This window comes from Cherax quadricarinatus, chromosome 20 (genome assembly GCF_038502225.1).
Source record: "Cherax quadricarinatus isolate ZL_2023a chromosome 20, ASM3850222v1, whole genome shotgun sequence".
Lineage (NCBI taxonomy): Eukaryota > Metazoa > Arthropoda > Malacostraca > Decapoda > Parastacidae > Cherax > Cherax quadricarinatus.
In genome coordinates, this window is record NC_091311.1 from 40,236,467 (window position 1) to 40,257,629 (window position 21,163).

The 21,163-nt window shown below is 45.5% G+C and overlaps 1 protein-coding gene across 13 annotated transcripts in view; it reads right to left on the bottom strand.

Annotated features, from left to right (window-relative positions):
- FoxP (forkhead box P) overlaps positions 1 to 21,163 on the bottom strand; it is a 913,334-nt gene that overhangs the window by 561,633 nt on the left and 330,538 nt on the right. For 12 of the 13 annotated variants that reach the window (XM_070086983.1, XM_070086981.1, XM_070086982.1 and 9 more), the window contains one exon: positions 15,641 to 15,733. The exons of the other annotated variant lie outside the window; for it this stretch is intronic. In XM_070086983.1, the coding sequence (XP_069943084.1) occupies positions 15,641 to 15,733 (93 nt within the window). The remainder of the gene's footprint in view (positions 1 to 15,640; positions 15,734 to 21,163) is intronic. 13 annotated transcript variants of the gene reach the window in all.

A 21,163-nucleotide genomic window follows, 5' to 3' on the forward strand; every position in this document is an offset into this window, starting at 1 on the left:
ATGATTTATATATCAGTAATGAATGTATCAGTATTACTAATTCATGTGTCAAAAAGAATGTATCATATATCACTAATGAATGCATCATGTATCACTAACGACATCTTTCAGCTATCTAAATTGTCGTAATTCTCCCACTGATAGGGAGAGCGATAAACCCTCGAGGGTCATGCACCTTTTGGGGGTCGGGGAAGAGTGGAAGGCTGTCAGGTTTGATCCGAGGAAAGGGATCAAGAGCCTTCCTTCACCAACATTAATTAAAATACTTCCTCCCCTTCCTTGTTGGGCGTCCTGGTTTCTGGATACACTGACACAGAACACTGTCGCAGTACACTGACACAGTACACTAACACAATACACTGTCGCAGTACACTAACACAGTACAGTGTCACAGTACGCTAACACAGTACGCTGTTCAGTACACTAACACAGTACACTGTCACAGTACACTAACACAGTACAGTGTTACAGTACGCTAACACAGTACACTGTCCAGTACACTAACACAGTACTCTGTCGCAGCACACTAACACAGTACAGTGTTACAGTACGCTAACACAGTACACTGTCCAGTACACTAACAGTACACTGTCACAGTACACTGCCACAGTACACTGCCACAGTATAGTAACACGGTACACTGTCACAGTACACTGTCCAGTACACTAACACAGTACAGTGTCACAGTACGCTAACACAGTACACTGTCCAGTACACTAACACAGTACACTGCCACAGTACATTGTCACAGTACAGTAACACAGTACACTAAGAGTGTGAACTAACACAGTACACTGACAGTACACTAACACTACTGACTCAGCATACGTGTGAGAGGTAAGATGGGTCGACAAGTGTGGGAGAAACAGGCTACGTTTCTCTCGAAGCGGAGCTTTATAAAGCTTCTATTAGAGCGAAGCGTAGTCTGCATATATTGCCTATTTTTTTTTTATTTTTCCATTATTAACTGGTTCTTAAATTCCCGGTATTCACTGCTGGTTTACATTACGTTGCTGGTTTACCTTAGGTCAAGAGGGCTATAATCTAGGTTTTCCTAAAACAGTTCTTCTTATCTGTCATTCTGCAGGGATGGATTTGCAAGTCAGAGTGACACAAGTCACGATCAGGCAACATTCTGTTTGCAAAAGATTTCTCCTTAACGAATTCGTGTCATTAGAAGCTCCTGTGCGTGTCTCCCTCAACGCTATAATCAGCACCCCACAGGTCAAAGGTCATTTACCGAAATATTAACTGAGAGGATGGGGGAGGGTCATTGTTGTTGTGACCCTACTGAGAACCGTTACCTGAGACTCGCTCAGTGAGGCTGCTGGTTTCATGGTAGGCCTGAGTGGCCCTGAATTGAAAGACAGCACAGACCACAATGGTCTGAAGGCCCCTAGGTTGAAGGCGACCTAGGCCGGTAGTTTGAATGTTCCTAGACAGGTGACCCACACTATTTCCCTCAAACTTCGAGAGAACTGACGATGGGTATTTTCTTTTTTTTAAATGTTGTGATGAATGCCTCTCTTTTACAGGAGAGGCATTCACCACGGCCTTGGAAATGAGCTAAGGTTAGATAACAGCTCTTAGCCTGTAAATTCAACTGTCAAAAGAAAAAAAAATACTGAACCTACCATCTTATAAACAGACACCCGTATCATGTTTTTTTTTCTGACGTCTAAACTAATAATATGTTTCTCATTGATAAACAAAGCACACACACCAGTTACCTGGAGGTTACCTGGAGGTTATTCCGGGGATCAACGCCCCCGCGGCCCGGTCCATGACCAGGCCTCCCGGTGGATCAGGGCCTGATCAACCAGTGGACAGTCTCTCAGAATTAATCTCTGATATCTTCAGTTGTCCAGGTCTCTTAAGTTCTATTATGCTTCGCACTTTCGTTTTGCATATCCCTCTTGTCTACCTGTTGATGGCTGAGGGGATTGTCGAGTGAGGCTCAGACCAGGCCTCTTGGTCAGTCAGGCTGTTGGTGCATGCAGCAAGTAGGGGTTAAATCATTAACCAAAGTTACCTTTGTTATACTGTTGACGGGTTTCAAGAGCTTTTCTATTCCCACAGCCCGGCCTTAGGCCAAGCTTGTCTGTTACTTGCCTGGTCAACCAGGCTGTTGCTGCTGGCGGCCCGCTGGCCCATATTTAGACTCTCAACTGCAATTATTTAGTCAATATTTGAAGAAAACACAGGTGTTGAGCAAGCGTTAGTTGTGACAACGCTTCACTCTGGTTGAGCGTTATTAAGTCACTGACTTAAGCTCTACCCAGAGGGAAATGTTGTACCAGTAAAAGCTCATTTGTGCTTTTGTCATGGTATCCTACTAATATTGTTGGAGTCTACCTGGAGTGTGTTCCGGGGGTCAACGCCCCCGTTACCTGGTCCCTGACCAGGCCTCCCGGTGACTCAGGGCCTGATCAACCAGGCAGTTGATCAATAGACAATTAAGGTGGCATCCTGACTGAGTCGTTAAAAACCTGTGTAGGTCAGTCATCGCAAGGAGCTTTGCATGCTCAAGCTTCAGTCCCCAAGCTTTCTCAGCATAGTAAAGAACACCAAGATATATCTCAAGCACTTCCAGCACGCACACTCAGGACGGCTGAAAAAAAAAACTGTGTGTGTGTGTGTGTGTGTGTGTGTGTGTGTGTGTGTGTGTGTGTGTGTGTGTGTGTGTGTGTGTGTGTGTGTGTGTGTGTGCGCGTCATACATACTGCAATAGCTGTTTAAATTTTGTAGATAGACTGCACAAGTTAGGAATGTTCATGTATTTGGGAAGAGAGTGTTTTGTGTTTTTTTCTTTGTAATGTCATAAGAGAGGGACGGCGAAGACAGTGATGGGAAGGACTGGCGCAGGACACAACACTGAAAAACAATATGTGGATCGACAGAGAAATATTAAATGTGATGCAGCCTAGTATACTAGGTGTGATGCAACCTAGTATACTAGGTGTGATGCAACCTAGTATACTAGGTGTGATGCAACCTAGTATACTAGGTGTGATGCAACCTAGTATACTAGGTGTGATGCAACCTAGTATACTAGGTGTGATGCAACCTAGTATACTAGGTGTGATGCAACCTAGTATACTAGGTGTGATGCAGCCTAGTATACTAGGTGTGATGCAACCTAGTATACTAGGTGTGATGCAACCTAGTATACTAGGTGTGATGCAACCTAGTATACTAGGTGTGATGCAACCTAGTATACTAGGTGTGATGCAACCTAGTATACTACTTGTGATGCAACCTAGTATACTAGGTGTGATGCAACCTAGTATACTAGGTGTGATGCAACCTAGTATACTAGATGTGATGCAACCTAATATACCAGGTGTGATGCAACCTAGTATACTAGGTGTGATGCAACCTAGTATACTAGGTGTAATGCAGCCTAGTATACTAGGTGTGATGCAGCCTAGTATACTAGGTGTGATGCAGCCTAGTATACTAGGTGTGATGCAACCTAGTATACTAGGTGTGATGCAACCTAGTATACTAGGTGTAATGCAGCCTAGTATGCTAGGTGTAATGCAGCCTAGTATGCTAGGTGTGATGCAGACTAGTATACTAGGTGTGATGCAACCTAGTATACTAGGTGTAATGCAGCCTAGTATACTAGGTGTAATGCAGCCTAGTATACTAGGTGTAATGCAGCCTAGTATACTAGGTGTAATGCAGCCTAGTATACTAGGTGTGATGCAACCTCGTATACTAGGTGTAATGCAGCCTAGTATGCTAGGTGTGATGCAGCCTAGTACACTAGGTGTGATGCGACCTAGTATACTAGGTGTAATGCAGCCTAGTATACTAGGTGTAATGCAACCTAGTATGCTAGGTGTGATGCAACCTAGTATACTTAGTGTAATGCAACCTAGTATGCTAGGTGTAATGCAGCCTAGTATGCTAGATGTGATACAACCTAGTATACTAAGTGTGATGTAACCTAGTTGTGATACAACCTAGTATACTAGGTGATGCAACCTAGTATACTAGGTGATGCAACCTATTATACTAGGTGTGACGCAACCTAGTATACTAGGTGTGATGCAACCTAGAATGCTAGGTGTGATGCAACCTATTATACTAGGTGTGATGCAACCTATTATACTAGGTGTGATGCAACCTATTATACTAGGTGTGATGCAACCTATTATACTAGGTGTGATGCAACCTACTTCACAATACTGACTTTGACTTTCAGTAAAAATTGTCACAGGAAGAACTGTGTGCAGATGATAGTTACTGAACAGATGATTTATGTCAAGGAAGCGGAGGCGCGGACTGAGCCCCGGTCATACAGAGGTACAGCATGTGGACCAGTTAGGGAAAGGGTGTGAAGCAGGTGTTGAGGGGGGAAGGGGTTCAGGATATATGTGAGCGTGTTAAGAGTAGAATGCGTGGAGTCTAGTGGCCTACAGAATTATTTAATTAAGAGGCAAAGAGCTTGAAGCTTGGAAGGTGAGACGTTGGAAAAACAGACACAAGTGCAGTATAATGCGTTGCTTTAACTACATTTCGCCCATAAAGTTGACTATCAAGTCACAAACAGATCTATTTTTAACTTGATAAAACCCACTGTACGTAGTCAAAAAAAAAAATCGCACTATACCGCGTTTGTGTCTGTTTTTCCATCGTGTCGGCATTTTATGCCATTTATCTCCGAAGTGAGACGTAGAGAGGCTGTAGCTCGAAAATGGGGGAGGCGATGTTGTTGTCCGGTGAGTCTACACTGGAGCCTACATATGTGTCCTTCCAGAAAGCCAGTCAGAGAGCGAGTAATGGTGAATGCTTTTCTTCTTTGCGTCAACCCACCCTGGTGTGAGACGATGAATAAGTCCAAATATAACTCCGGTTATCATTCTGCGAGCGAATTTCAGTTTCTGGTTGAAGTACAGGAGGTTGGTTGATGTCAAGTACAGCCATTGCCAGTCTTCTTGTATTGTTGGGGTGAACGATGTCACTGCAAGCCTTCCTTCCACCCACCATCCCCTTATCTTTCACCCACATACAAGCCGGGCTCAACACCCACCCTCTGCCCACACACTTGGCGCTTCCCACCCACATACAAGCCGGGCTCAACACCCACCGTCTGCCCACACACTTAGTGCTCCCCACCCACCCTTCTCCATACTCACTACCACCACACTTCACACTCACCTCCCTGACACTTCCCCACACTCACCTTTCTCACACTTTCCCATACTCACCTCCCTGACACTTCCCAACACTCACCTCCCTCACACTTTCCCACACTCGCCTCCCTCAAACTTCCCCACACTTACCTCCCTCGCACCGCCACTACCACGCCCACACCCCTCCCACACATCAGCTCACAAGCGACTACCTCCCATCCATACACTGTCACACACACTAAACAAGCACACACCTTACGCTTGGCCAACAACTACGACAGCCACGGACTGGGCCACCCACCACGCCCTCACACGTGGCCAAGCAACCATGCTGCCACCCACGACCGCCCCCCTGGCCACCCACCTCGGTGCCACCCACCACGCGCCGCGTAAAGCACGCGAATAACAACATAACATCAACATTTTAAGCTCCCGTAAATCGAGGCAGCGGAACATCAACCTTAAGTAAGATTTCTGTCAAAGTGGGGAGTAGGGTGGGGAGGGAGGGGTGGGGAGTAGGGTGGGAGGGAGGGGTAGAGTGTTGGGTGAAGAGGGAGGGGTGGGGTGTCTTGTGGGGAGGGATGGCTGGGGTGTTGGGTGGGTAGGGAGGGGTGAAGAGTAGGGTGGGCAGTAGGTGGGGCGGGATGGGCGGGGAGGGAGGGAGGGGCGGAGAGTAGAGTGGGGAGTAGGGTAGGCGGAATGGAGTGGGGAAGTAGGGGGCGTGAGGGGAGGGTTACCTGGAGGTTATTCCGGGGATCAACGCCCCCGCGGCCCGGTCCATGACCAGGCCTCCCGATGGATCAGGGCCTGATCAACTAGACTGTTACTGCTGGCCGCACGCAGTCCAACGTACGAGCCACAGCCCGGCTGATCCGGCACTGACTTTAGGTATCTGTCCAGCTCTCTCTTGAAGGCAGCCAGGGGCTTATTGGCAATTCCCCTAATGCTTGATGGGAGGCTGTTGAACAGTTTTGGGCCCCGGACACTTATGGTGTTTTCCCTTAGTGTACCAATGGCGCCCCTACTTTTTATTGGGGGCATTTTGCATCGCCTGCCCAGTCTTTTACTTTCGTAGGGAGTGATTTCTGTGTGCAGATTTGGGACCATTCCTTCCAAGATTTTCCAAGTGTAGATTATGATATATCTCTCCCTCCTGCGTTCCAACGAGCACAAGTCAAGTGCTTCCAAGCGTTCCCAGTAGTTAAGGTGCTTGACAGAACTTATACGTGCAGTAAAGAATCTCTGTACACTCTCTAGATCTGCGATTTCACCTGCTATGTATGGAGATGTTAATGTACAGCAGTATTCCAGCCTAGAGAGAACAAGCGATTTGAAAAGGATCATCATGGGCTTGGCATCTCTCGTTTTGAAAGTTCTCATTATCCATCCTATCATTTTCTTTGCACGTGCGATCGTGGCACTGTTGTGATCCTTGAAAGTGAGATCCTCCGACATTACTACTCCCAGGTCCCTTACATTATTTTTCCGCTCTATTGTATGGCCGGAGTCAGTAGTATACTCTGTTCTAGTTATTATCTCCTCCAGTTTTCCATAACGGAGTAGTTGGAATTTGTCCTCATTGAACATCATATTGTTTACCGTTGCCCACTGGAAAACTTTGCTTATATCTTCTTGGAGGTTAACCGGGTGTGGAATCAGGGGGGGTGAGGGAGTATTGAGATACGGAAGGTCGGAGGCAGCGGGAAGAGTAGGATGGTCCTTACTAGTTTTGTGCTTTCCTGCGATGAGAAGAAGTGAAAAGCAGTGGAGAGATACAGATGATGTTGAGGACTGATGACTGGTCACAGGCTGAAGGACTGACCACCTCAACACTATTTCTTCAAGGTTGATGGACTGATCACATCACCTTTACCTCTCCACTGCTTGCGCTGTCTCCATATTTAGTCACCTCCGTATTTGACTGAAGAAGCCTGTTGTACAGGCGAAACGTCTCGGAAATAAAGATACGTAACTCTTGCACCTGTCTCACTAAGCTTCACGTCACTTCACGTCACCTGGAAGACAGCGTCATGTCAAGTGGAAGAGAGCGTCAGGTCACATGGAGAAGAACGTCACTTCAAGTAGAGAATCACGTTACGCGGAAGAGAACGTCACGTGAAGAGTCTAACGTCACAGGAATGACGCTTCACAACCTTATTAGTCCCCTCCACTATCTTAGCATGGGCAGCGTGGGGAGTTGCCTCACCCCACCATATCTGCATGGGCAGGGTGCTGGATGGGCCTCATCCCTCACCAGTCAGCGTTGGTAGAGGCCCACCGCCAAAGGGCTCCTCATGCCCCCTCCTCCCCAATCATATGGCTGGCAGCAAAATCCACCCACCACCACGACTTCCTACCACCACCCCTCCCACCATACTCATTACTAGAGGTCACCAGTCAGACAACCAGCAGACAAGAGAACCATAGATATTATTTGCATCTCGTGCGTCCATCAGGCAGTGTACCGGAAATGTATCACTTGTCAGTTCTGCAGAGCTGTTACACATGGTTTACTTGATGTAGACAGGAAGAATGGTCTGAAAAGATACTCTGTTTTCCGGATGTGTGACAAAAACAAAGATTTCAGATATACTGGCCAAAATATCAACAACTGCATAACCCAGGGCAGCATGGGTTTAGAGTAGGCCGTTCCTGCCTCTTGCAACAGCCTGACCATTACGACATGGTTTAAGATGCAGAGGAAGACAAGCAAAATGCAGATGTTTACACTGACTTTGCAAAAGCCTCTGACAGAGGTTGCCACTCTGTTCTCTTCCTCATTCTCGTATCCGACACAGACAGAGGCATAAATCATGGCATCGTATCATCCTCTGCAGAATTTGTATGAGTGACATCCACTGATGACATGGCAAACTTCTAAGCTGATATATAATTCAAGTTTTCCAGTGGGGCGTTGACAACAATATGATAAACGAGGACAAGTTTCAGTTACTCTTATGGAAAGATTGAGAAAATAAAGACAGAAACAAACCAAAAAACAAACTCGAATCCCTTAATGAGAGACCTTGGAGTGATCATGTCATAAGATCTCACCTCAAGGATCACGAGTGTCATAAAAACCGCAAGAAAAATTGATAAGCTAGATAACTAGAACCTTCAAACCAAGGCATACCAAGCAGGTGATGATACTCTTAAAGTCACTTGTCCTCTCTAGGGTAGAGTACTGCTGTACTCTAACAGCTCTATTCAAGGCAGGAGAAATTGCAGACCTGAAGAATATGCAGAGCACCTTCACTGCTCGCATACATTAAGTCAATGTAACCTCTGCCTGACTTATATTTCGTGCCATGCCCCTTAGGCCTGGTGCTGCCATCTGGTGAGTCTAGTTCAAACCTAGAGCTGGGTCCACGAAACACTGCATATTCCTTAAATCCTCGGCAGACCTACCAGCAGCAAGACGCGACTCCCATCCCAGACTCTCTGGCTAGGACTCGGCCTGATGTAGGCTTGGGCTAGCACCTACACACTGCTTGCACCATATACCCAATAAACCCTGAGGTTTGCCTCCGAAAATTATTATTGTTCCACCAGATATTTATCTCGATATATCTGGTGGCAGCGGAAAAAAATAAACTATCAACAATATTTCAATCACCGAAATTACTGGGAACGTTTCAAGTCCCTCGATCTGCGCTCCTTGGAACACTGACAAGTGATACATGATAATCTACACCTGGAAAATTATAAAATGATTAGTCTCAAAACCGCACACACAAATCATTCCCAATAAAAATAAGATGCTTCGCAGCCAGTGCAAAATACTTGTCAGTACACTATGGAACAACTCATTAAGTGTGAAGGTCCAAGACTTTTCAGCGTCCTCTCTATACATATGGGGGATTATCAACAGATTCTAGGTTGTCTTCGAGAACTGGAAAAGTTTCTAAAGTCAGTGCCTGATCAGCCGGACTGTGGCGTTTACGTTAATTTCGTGCGGCTAGCACCAACAGCCTGGTTTATCAGGTCACCTGCCGGGAGGCCTTGTCTGGGACCGGGTAGTCGGGGGGGGGCTGTGACCCTCAGAACACTCCCCAGGTAGACCCCTTTCAAACCTGTCATCGTAGACAGGACGTGGGGTTGTCTCCTCCCCCACCTGTCAACATGGGCTGAACGTGGGGTCGTCTCCTTCCCCCACTTGTCAACATGGGCTGGACGTGGGGTCGTCTCCTCCCCCACCTGACAACATGGGAAAGACATGGGGTCGTCGTCTCTTCCCACTTGTCAACATGGGAAGGACGTGGGATCGTCTCCTCCCCCACCTGTCAACATGGGAAGGACGTGGGGTCGTCTCCCCACCTGTCAACATGGGAAGGACGTGGGGTCATCGTCTCCTACCTGTCACCATGGGAAGGACGTGGGGTCGTCTCCTCCCCCACTTAACATGAGAAGGACGTGGGGTCGTCTCCTCCCCCCATTTGTCAACATGGGAAGGACGTGGGGTCGTCTCCTCCCCACCTGTCAACATGGGAAGGACGTGGGGTCGTCTCCTCCCCACCTGTCAACATGAGAAGGACGTGGGGTCGTCTCTTCCCCCACTTGTCAACATGGGAAGGACGTGGGGTCGTCTCTTCCCCCACCTGTCAACATGGGAAGGACGTGGGGTCGTCGTCTCCCCCACCTGTCAACATGGGAAGGATGTGGGGTTAACTATTGTTAACACTAATTACAGCAAAAACACTAGCAACCAAACTTTAGCTTCATTAATGTTTCAACTGAGGGGTTTACAGCAGCGGTACCCTGACGGTACTCTGATAGTACCGTTGGTACTCGGACACTATACTGAATATCCTGTAACGATACTCTGTTGGCACTCCGGTCCTACTCTGATGGTATCGTTGGCATTAACGATACGCTGGTGGAATACTGGGGGAACTCTGAAGGGGCCAGCACCAGACAAGTCTGGCCCAGGGCCGGGCTGCAAGAGTAGGAAAAATCTCGCAATCCATCAAGGGTATATGAAAGATAAAGGTGCGTTGGTGGTACACTATCGGTATAGTGACTCCTGAACCTCTAGTCAGAGTTCCCAAAGGAATCAAATCTAATTACCTTATCTGCGGTACGCTGAAATTGTTACTTGGACGAAAACATGTTCATCTATTATGTTCGTCAGTGTGTCTCCGTCTGTCTGTGCTTGCATCTGTCTGAGGCGGCGTAAGTTTGTCTGTGTGTGTGTGTGTGTGTGTGTGTGTGTGTGTGTGTGTGTGTGTGTGTGTGTGTGTACTCACCTATTTGTGATTGCAGGGGTCGATACTCAACTCCTGGCCTCGCCTCCTCATTGATCGCTACTAGGTCCTCTCTCTCCCTGCTCCATAAGCTTTACCATACCTCGTTTTAAAGGTATGTATGGTTCCTGCCTCCACCACATAACGTGCTAGACTATTCCACTTCCTGACAACTCTATGACTGAAGAAATACTTCCTAACATCCTAACTTCAAAATTGTGACCACTTCTTTCTGTGTCCCATCTCTGGAGCATCCTGTGGATATGTGTGTGTGTGTGTGTGTGTGTGTGTGTGTGTGTGTGTGTGTGTGTGTGTGTGTGTGTGTGTGTGTGTGTGTGTGTGTGTGTGTGTGTATTAGCTTTCACACCAAACAGATGCTGCCAAGCGTCTCAAACTGATTCTAACTGTGGTTGGAATCAATTTGAGACGCTGATGGCACTGCAGCACCCCAGAGGCTGCTATACAAACTGAAAGAGCAGGCAGGGATACCAAAGGAGGTACTCGCGTGAATACAACATTAGACAGTGGATGGAAGACAGCGGGTGATGGTAATAAAAGATACTTCAGAGACGCTTCGTAGCGAGGTGAAATGATCAGTACCCCAAGGCACTGTCCTGGTGCCTCTACTGCTTCTCATGCTAATAGCAGATATGGACAAAGACTAGCCGCAGCTTCGTATCATCCTTTGCGAACGCTACCAACATAAGCATGGAAGTCGCCTCGGTAAACGACGTGGAAAAATTGGAAGCAGATATCATCAACGTCGTCCAGTGAGCAATGGAAATTAACATGACGTTCAGTGGTGACGAATTCCAACTACTCAGAAAGGAAAGATCGAAAAACTCAAAAGGAACACCGGATACAAAACACAGGAGGACCATCTTATGGAACGAGAGCACTTGTGTATAACAATGTTAAATGAAATATTATTCAGATAACACAAAGCAAATGACGCGATGGCAAAAAAAAAAATGACAGGGTGGATAACGAAGACTTTCAGAATAAGAGAAATAATGCCAGTGGTGCCACTATGTAAATAACTTGTGCTCTCTTGAGATTGCGGAGCAGTAAAAAATACAGAGAGCGTTTACCACCTGCACAGAACTAATAAAACATTTAAACTACTGGGGATACCTCAAAGAACCGGAAATTTACTCTGGAAAGAAGGCGAGAGATACACGATAATATACACATGGTAGATGCTAGATGGCCTAGTTCCAAATCAGCACACTACTTGAACAATGTACTGAAGCGAGAAATATGGAAGTGCAAAATAGGCCCAATGAAAAGCAGGGGAGCCACGGCCACAATAAGAGAACACTGCATCAATATCCGTGGGCCTAGACTCTTCAACCTGCTACTAGCAGATAACAAATATCGTGGAACCAGTATAGAAGTAATTCTTCAAGAGGAAACTCGATCACTATCCCCTGCGGTGTGCTAGATCAACCAGGCAGTGATGGATATGTGGAAGCGCGCAGCCAACAGCAACTGCCTGGTCGACCTGGTCCTAGGCTGGGTCAGGGGTAAAATCGAAAGCCCCAAAAATTCAACGTACTAGCAGAAAATATCAGAAATGCTGCCGGAACCAGTGAACAACAGGATTCAAACGGAAACTGGATGACTGCATCTACTAAATGACAGAAAAACACTTAGCACAATTCCAAGAGTAAATAGGTGTGGACGCCAGGAACCAGTAAAAGTAGACGATAGGAGATATGAATCCGGATCAGATGAAAACACACACACACACACACACACACACAATAATATGGGATCAAGGTAGTCTTTAACTGGGTACCACAAAAACAAAAGATCAGGAAAGAGCTCGCATACCAAATGGATAGGTTGAACCAGGAGGCTAGCTGATGCTTATTATAACCCAAGACACGCTCAATCATATATTACACAACATTACAAATGTTCAGAGAGAAATATTTCCTAAGAATTCGTCGATATGATTTTGAATTCTTCTATTAGTGTACACAGAACTACAAAAATCTAACCCAACGTGAAAGGATGAACTTGTTGGTTAAGCTGATTGGTTTAAGACTGCAATTCGAAGGTAAACTAACGTCAGAAATACTTTCATTCCTAAAATAGGGATTAAAGCAAACTTAGCGTGTATATACTACGACATACACATCTCTCAGTTTATTTACACAGATTCATACCTCAGTGATATACACATTCACATTTGTATATATATACATAGTTGTGCATCGCGTGTATATAAACACAAATACATCTCGGTAATATACACATATATACATCTCAGTGTATATATACAGATACACATCTGTGTGTGTATCCTACTGGACAGGTAAATCATTGTCCCTTTTTTATAAGGATGCAAAACCCTGGGATGAAGTACTTGACGATAGAAGCATGCATCATGGCCTCCAGTGGACGGAGGGAGCAAAATAAAAGGTTTGATCCTCGGTGGGCGTGTCGTGGTGTCGTCCTCACACAGCGAGCAGCTGTCGCCGAGCCGCCGCCCACACCCTCACTACCTATTGTAATTGGGTAAACACGCAGCTGGCAAGCGGGGCGCCCTATGGAACCCAGGGCCAAACACCCGGGGCCATCTTTCAAGCACGCAATGTATCTGAAAGCGCGTGCAGTATCGGTGGTGTTTATGCTGGGCTCTATTTCGGGGTCCCGGGAGGGGTAAACTGTTTCTGGGAGTCTCACTATGATTTATAAATGCGTCTGTCGGATAAACATACTGCGATTTAGAGAGATCTCAAAGCGTAAATGTTACTGCGAGTCTGGTGGGACCTACCGCGGCTCTCGGGAACGTTGCCCTCCCTCAGCAGTCCATCCCACCGTTTCCTTCTTCGTCGAGGGAAAACACAAAACTCTCCCAACATTATCGGAATTATACCTGGTGGAGCACAAGCCCTGACAGTAGCCCGAATTACGCATATGATAATAAGCAAGTGTGTTGCATCCTCTTCCCTTGCCTCGACGGGCAAGTCATGCGTTCACTGGGAACCCACGCATGAACTGAGAGCGAATGAGTTTTTGATATGTATCAGTTTTCGTGGCAGATAACACAAGAAAGATTATTGTATTTTGTCTCCCTACTTTCTCCATCTTCATCTCTCTCTCCTCTCGAATTACACAACAGCCGAAGTGATGTTAAACACATCTTTTCGAGTAATTATATAACCGAAGGTAGGAAAAACATCGAATAATACAATATTTTAGTAATGAGCAAAATACTTGCTTCACCGCCAATGTTTACTGGACCGCCAATGTTTACTGGACCGCCAATGTTTACTGGACCGTCAATGTTCGGCCGTACGTGTCCCAATTCTCTTCACCATATCATTGACTGTTTCCTTTTCCGTTATTTATCAGCACCTACTTACCACCCCTCCCATCCTGCTTACATCCTTCCTCGCTGGTGTGAGGGCCACCTGCACTGCTCTCTTCCGTTCATACAACAATCAACTCCTCCACCGGGAAAGTTCCCTCTCGTGATGTTCCCGTTCCACCGATTGTTAAAAGGTGCTCACCACCTAGTCGTTCAAGCCTGTACACCTATCCACCAAAATACCCACCAATCCACGCATCAACCCACCTACCCACCCACCAATTTCTCTCACCTACCTAATTCACACCGCCTCTCCCATTAATCTACCAATGCACCGAAGTTCCTTCCAGCTTGTCTACTGCCCTGCACCAGGTTCTTCATCGTCCTACCCTGCCCCGTCTTCTGCCCTCCATCGACCTACCGTGCCCCATCCTATACCCTCCATCTACTTACCATGCCCCATCCTCCGCCATGCAGGAAGAACAGTCAGGGTTGCCAGCATTGTTTAATTTCTAGATTAGCGGAGTTAAGCAAGGCTGGTTTGTTTACTGCCCAGGGGTAAACAGATTGCAGCCGACGGCGTGAGTGTAAACAGTTTAGCTTCGAGAGAATCGCGCTTACAGTGACACCTGCATTTCTGGTTTACCCTGGCTTGTGCTTGCAGATGCAGCTTCCGTTAAGAGGAGTCTTGAGCCTCTCTTCTCCTGTTTTGTTGAGACTATGCCGTGTTCGTGTGGTCCCAGTCTTACGAATCTTCATGTTGTTGTGTTCCCTCAGCCGCAGACATACGAACCATGTCGTATTCCCTTATTCCCAGACAGCTGTGGCCATATCCCTCTAGCACTGTACCCTGACTACGAATTATCATCTAAAGCGCTTACTGTTGCGTCTGTGGAGTTATCCACTAGTTATCTCTTGGAATGATTACCCAGTGGTGTGTGTGTGTGTGTGTGTGTGTGTGTGTGTGTGTGTGTGTGTGTGTGTGTGTGTGTGTGTGTGTGTGTGCGCGGGCTATTTTTCTCTTCTGTTTTTTTTTCTATATAAAAAAATGCAAAGAGTACATGACAATAAACGCCACGATAAATACATGATTATGGAAAAACACGTGTTGTTACCCACACGTGTGCTAACACAGGTGTTGTTGCACGTGTTATTTATGCAGGAATCTGCCAGTGGTTTCGACACATCTTTCTGTTTATAACCCAAGACAAAAATCATACCTGTGACTGATTTCAAGTGTTATATCTGCTCTCGGAGGCCAGCCTGGGGTCAGCCTTTAGTGTTCCCTGCCTGGTAGACCAGGTTTTTGTTGCTGGTGGCCCTATGCACGTCTGCCTGCACCTAGCCATCACAATCTGGTTGATCTGTTACTTATGTCAGCCATTCACTTATACAGTCATTCACTCATACAACCACATTCACTTACACATACATAACATGCAGCAAGATACAACACCGCAAAAATACAGACGATACATTATACAACTAAATTCACTATACAGTTCAGTACATCCTACAGCTGGAAGCAAACTTGTAATCATGATAGCTTTTGATGAAATAAATCCCTCGTGGGTTTAGCGCTTAGTTGTGTTTATAATATTAATAATCTGGAATAAAGAGCGACTAATACAATCAGTAAGATTTTTTCTTTCACACGGTAGCGCTAAAGCCGTAGGGGTCCCAAAGCGCCTGGGAAATGGGAGGTAATCATGGCTGAAAATAATAGGGGAAACCAGCTCCAGTTCCTTGGATCAGAAGCCTTTCACCGGACAACTTCAGTCAGCGTAGTGCTTGAGCGAGACAATACAGTGCTTGAGCGAGACAATACAAGAACTGTATACCTGCTCAGGATCTCGGGTCTAGAAAGAACTATCTGGCAAAATATTCGGTGAGTGAACTAGGGGTCTAGGGCAGGCATGAGGAGGACCTACCTGGTCTGGGTCGTGGGGTGTGGGCTGTCTGGAAGGCCTGGCAGACAGGTTGATGGCTCCCTCTCCCTCTCCCTCCTCCAACACTCCGTCGTCCTGGGGAAGGAGAGATATCTCTCACTCTCATTCTCCAACACTCATCACAGTTTTGTTAACGCTTGTGTCAGGTGCTAACACACACAATGTTGGTGTCAGTTGTTAACACGCACAATGCTGGTGTCAGGGGTTAACATACACAATGCTGACGTCAGGTGCTAACACACACAATGTTGGTGTCAGGTATTAACATACACAATGTTGGTGTCAGGGGTTAACATACACAATGCTGACGTCAGGTGCTAACATACACATTGTTTGTGTCAGATATTAACATACACAATGTTGGTGTCAGATATTAACATACACAATGCTGATGTCTGGTGCTAATATACACATCGTTGACGTCATGTACTAACACATAGAAACGCATACACGCACAAAAAAGAATCACAGAGCCAGTATTAAATAATTTCCATAACCTTTCCCCGGGTCTCTACAATTATTATTAATTATTATTATTATTATTATTATTATTATTATTATTATTATTATTATTATTAATTCACGAGGAATCACTAAGCTCGTAAGGGTAATAAGTGCCAGGGGAAACAGCAGGTAATCGACCTTGATGTAGAGCAGCAGAGATCACCTCCAATTTCATTTGATCAAGAGCCAAGAGCCCATCATCACTGGCCTGAATGTACCTACTCCTTAAAGAGCGCGCTGATTACAAGCAAAAATATATATATATATACGAGTTAAGTCGTAAAGACTGAAGCAGCACATAGTTTACATTTAAAGGTGTGACCATGTAACAAGTCTGGCTAATGACGATGTTCTTTAAGTCACTTGTGTTGTTTATAAGTTATTATCTGTGAACAATTATATGGGTAATACAAAGACTTAGAGCAGAGGCAGTCTATCATGACTTTTTTTTTTTTGATGAGTAGAGCTTATCAAGTCGTAACTTGATAAAGCTCTCCTTTTGAGCTTATCAAGTCGTAACTTGATAAAGCTCTCCTTTTGAGCTTATCAAGTCATAACTTGATAAAGCTCTCCTTTTGAGCGAAACGTCTTAATAAAGGTTGGCTTTGCTCTATGCTTTTGCTGTATGACCCTTTACGGGTTTTGCGCTTGGTTACTAAAATAACAATGCTCTATGCTCCTCTGCTGCTTACACCTGTCAGTACTCTGAATTCCAACCATATTTTGAACAGTGATAGCCCATTTAAGGCTGTCGCAATTATTAGACCCGAGCTGAGAACATTCACTGACAGCTGCCATCCAAGCATCTTAGTTACTGGTATAAAAAAAACACCTGGTTGATGATGCAGTCAACAATGTCGTCTGGACTCGGGCCAAGCATCACGAGTACACGAACTCTCGAAGCCGGGCACATGTACTCTCTGGAGTACAAGAGAAAGAAAAACTTAGAAGTCTATACACGGACAGGCACCTAAAGTCAGTACTTGACCAGCCGGGCTGTGGTTCGTACGTCGGGTTGCGTGCGGCCAACAGTAACAGCCTGGTTTATCAGGCCCTGATCCACCATGAGGCCTGATCACAGACCAGGCAGCGGGGGCGTTGACCCCCGGAACCCTCTCCAGGTATACTACAGGTATGGAAAGCACTAAAAGGGTTGGTTTCAAACCTACATCCAAAAGTAGTTTCTTATAACAAAGGGAATCACACCTGCAGGTCGTTCCGAGGATCATGATATAAAGTACAAAATAACACAAGTGAAAAACAGGGGTTCATAAGTACACTAGTCACTTAATAAGCAAAGGAGATCAAAGGGGAATTTTACAATAATTTTCTGCATTTAAGAGAGGAATTTGTTAAGTTTTAGCAAGTTGTTCCTGATCAGTAGGGTGACTATTCACATGCAACCACTGTGGACGTTAATGGCTCTAAATTCTCTGATATTGTAGGGTACACAAATTTTACGTACAGTGTGATACGGGAAAGCTTGACGAACATAGCTAGTATACACACGGCAGAGTTATACGCATTTATTGCAATTATCCATATTACTTCTCTTCTCACGTCTTCCACTGTTATAATCTTCGACTTTACAAGTGCCTTACAAGCATATTGGAGCTTCGAGTCGAGGCATCCTATCGTCATTCGCATTCAACACTGGCTGTGTCTCCACTTCAGCAAGCATCTGCTGCGTTCCTGGTCATTCAGGACAAAGAACTTACAGACTCCAGGTTCAGAACGCTATCACTCTCGTAGGGTTTCTGCCCTTTTCAGGCAGTTTTTCAAAATTTTCCTGGTCCAGGTTAAAGGATAACAAGCTGTTACTGATCAAACCACAATTGAATTCTTGGTCGACCGCACACGCGCCTGGTAAACACTGTCCACTGGCCACGTAAGACCCGCACACAGCTAGCAAGTGGAAAAACGCACCTCTGTGAAACATGTTAGGTCTTCTTGATACGCAAACAGCTTTTGACTGTGCTATTTATCAAAGAACATGGCGGAATTCATTGCCTGTCTCTTAATTTTTCAGCATCTGGGCACTCTTAGTTTGCCTGCTCTCCTTTTGTAAATCCCAACTTCAACACAGATACTCCCTAAGATTTTCTTACTGTAACTGTCTTGTTAGGCTAACTCTTGACTTCCCTTGTCAGCTCATATGTTCATCCTTTAAAGTATTTGATTCCTCCTTTCCGTAAGCTTCCCTCATCCTTGCAAAGCTTTATGTCTCGTACAGTTTCGGCGCATTATTTAAATAATAATAATAATAATGTGGAGTAATGATAAATCAATTGCTTATTCGATCATTCTAGTCAACCAGGATGCAATTTTTATCCCCTACATTGATGTCGCCACCACTACTAAAAAGAGTCAAGAAATGCTCATAATTATGACCATAATTTTTAAAGGGGTGGACCGGTAACCCAGCGGTAGGCCTCGGTCAGATGACCAAAATCTCCAACGGCGGGTCATTATATCACTGAGACCCGCGTCAGGAAACACTTGCCATGTTTCCTGACGAACCTTACCTAACCTAACCATCACCACTACAGTCACCAACACCGTCTCCAACACTACCACCGTTACTTTCGCCGCAACAGATATGATGATGGTTGCAAACAGTTGTCAGTGTTGTTAATATTGAGTGAGTAGCAAGGTGCCGTGTACCTGGGAGGGAGATAGGTCAGTATACAATGTTCAAGTTCCTTGTCTTCTCCACAAAGGTCACCACCAATACTTAATGATGCTACATTCTCGGCTAAAATTATGATAGGTCACTGAAGCATTTTAAAGTTTCGATTGAGTTGTCATACTGAGCGCAAGTTGAATATGCAGCACATAAACTGTCAAGACTTTCTCGGAGTCTTTAAAAGTCTCGAACGACCGGCTAACGAGACTTCAGTTCACTCACGAAAGGCTAAAATATATTTGCAGAAGAGCTGAGCAGAGCTTTATTAAGTGACTTTATAAAGCTCTACAGAGGGCGAGCCGCTTTCGGCAGTACGTTATTTGGCTTGAGTCCGTTAATAGCAGTGATCAAATGTAAAAAGAAAATAGATTTTTTTTTTATATGGACACTGGTCTAGGTGCTTGAACTCACTGAGATCGTGCGAGTTAAATACTGAGGAGCCTTAGCGAGGTGGCTCAACGAGACGTCTCAGAGACGGGGCTCAACGACAGGGGCTCATATGAGAAGAGTAAATACTGGCGGAACGTTGACCAACGATGCACAACCGACGCGCGACTGCACTCAACGAATGCACTCAACGAATGCACTCGCGACTTCCGTACACTTTCATATTTAAGACAATATCTTCTTGATGAATTTGCGTTGGCAAAATAAAAGAAATAAATACTAGGATGGGAAAACAGATTTAGACGTTTGAAACATCTATAAAATCAGAGAAGCGGAGTTTTGCCCGAAAAGCAGCCATCTTGGATTTCTACAAAGTCTGCAAGATGCTCGGAGTTACCATGGTGATATTCATGAACCCTGTATCAGGGACCACTGAGAAGCCTGTATCAGGGACCACTGAGAAGCCTGTACCAGGGACTGAGAAGAACATACCAGGGACAGTATGAAGAATGTACCAGGGACACTGAAGTATGTATCATGGGCCACTGAGAAGCTTGTATCAGGGACTGAGAAGAATATACCAGGGACAGTACGAAGAATGTACCAGGGACATTGAAGTATGTATCATGGGCCACTGAGAAGCTTGTATCAGGGACTGAGAAGAATATACCAGGGACAGTACGAAGAATGTACCAGGGACACTGAAGAATGTATCAGGGGCCAATGAGAAGCCTACCTGGAGTCTACCTGGAGGGCATTCCTGGGATCAACGGCCCCGCGGCCCGGTCCATAACCAGGCCTCCCGGTAGATCTGGGCCTGATCAACGAGGCTGTTATTGCTGGCCGCACGTAGTCCAACGTACGAACCACAGCCAGGCTGATCGGTTACTGACTTTAGGTATCTGTCCAGCTCCCTCTTGAAGACAACCAGGGGGTCTTTTGGTTAGGTTAGGTTAGGTAAGGTTCGTCAGGAAACAGGACAAATGTTTCCTGACGCGGGTCTTAGTCAGATGATGACCCGCCTTTGGAGCTTTTGGTCATCTGACCGAGGCCTTCCGCTGGCTTACCGGTCCACCCCTTTAAAAATTATGGTCATTAATAACCATTGTTATTTTTTTGTTAATTCCCGTTATGGCTGGTGGGAGGCTGTGGGAGGCCCCGGACACTTATTGTGTTTTCTCTTAGTGTACTAATGGCGCCCCTACTTTTCATTGGGTGTATGTTTGCTTTCGTAGGGAGTGATTTCTGTGTGCAGATTAGGAACCAATCCCTCTAGGATTTTCCATGTGTAGATTATGATGCATCTCTCTCGCCTGCACTCCACTGAGTACAAGTCAAGCGCTTCCAAGTATTCCCAGTAGTTAAGTGTTTGATGAAACTTGTTCTCTGCACATTCTCTAGATCTGCAATTTCACCTGCCTTGAATGGGGATGTTAATGTACAGCAGTATTCCAGCCTAGAGAGAACAAGTGATTTAAAAAGGATCATCACTGGCTTAGCATCTCTTGTCTTGAATGTTCTCATTATCCATCCTATCAGTTTCTTCGCAGATGTGATAGTGGCATTGTTGTGTTCCTTGAAGGTGAGGTCTTCGGACATTACCACACCCAGGTCTTTCACATTACTTTTCCGCTCTATTGTGTGATTTGAGTTTGTAATATACTTAGTCCTGGTTATTATTTCCTCCAGTTTTCCATAACGGAGTAGTTGGAATTTGTCTTCATTAAACATCATATTGTTCTCCGTTGCCCATTGGAAAACTTGGTTTACGTCTTCCTGGAGATTTGCCGTGTCCTCAATGGATGACACTCTCATGCAGATCCTAGTATCGTCTGCAAAGGATGATATAGTACTATGGTTTACATCTCTATGTCTCATATGAGGATGATGAACAGGATAGGGGCCAGTACTGTGCCTTGTAAAACAAG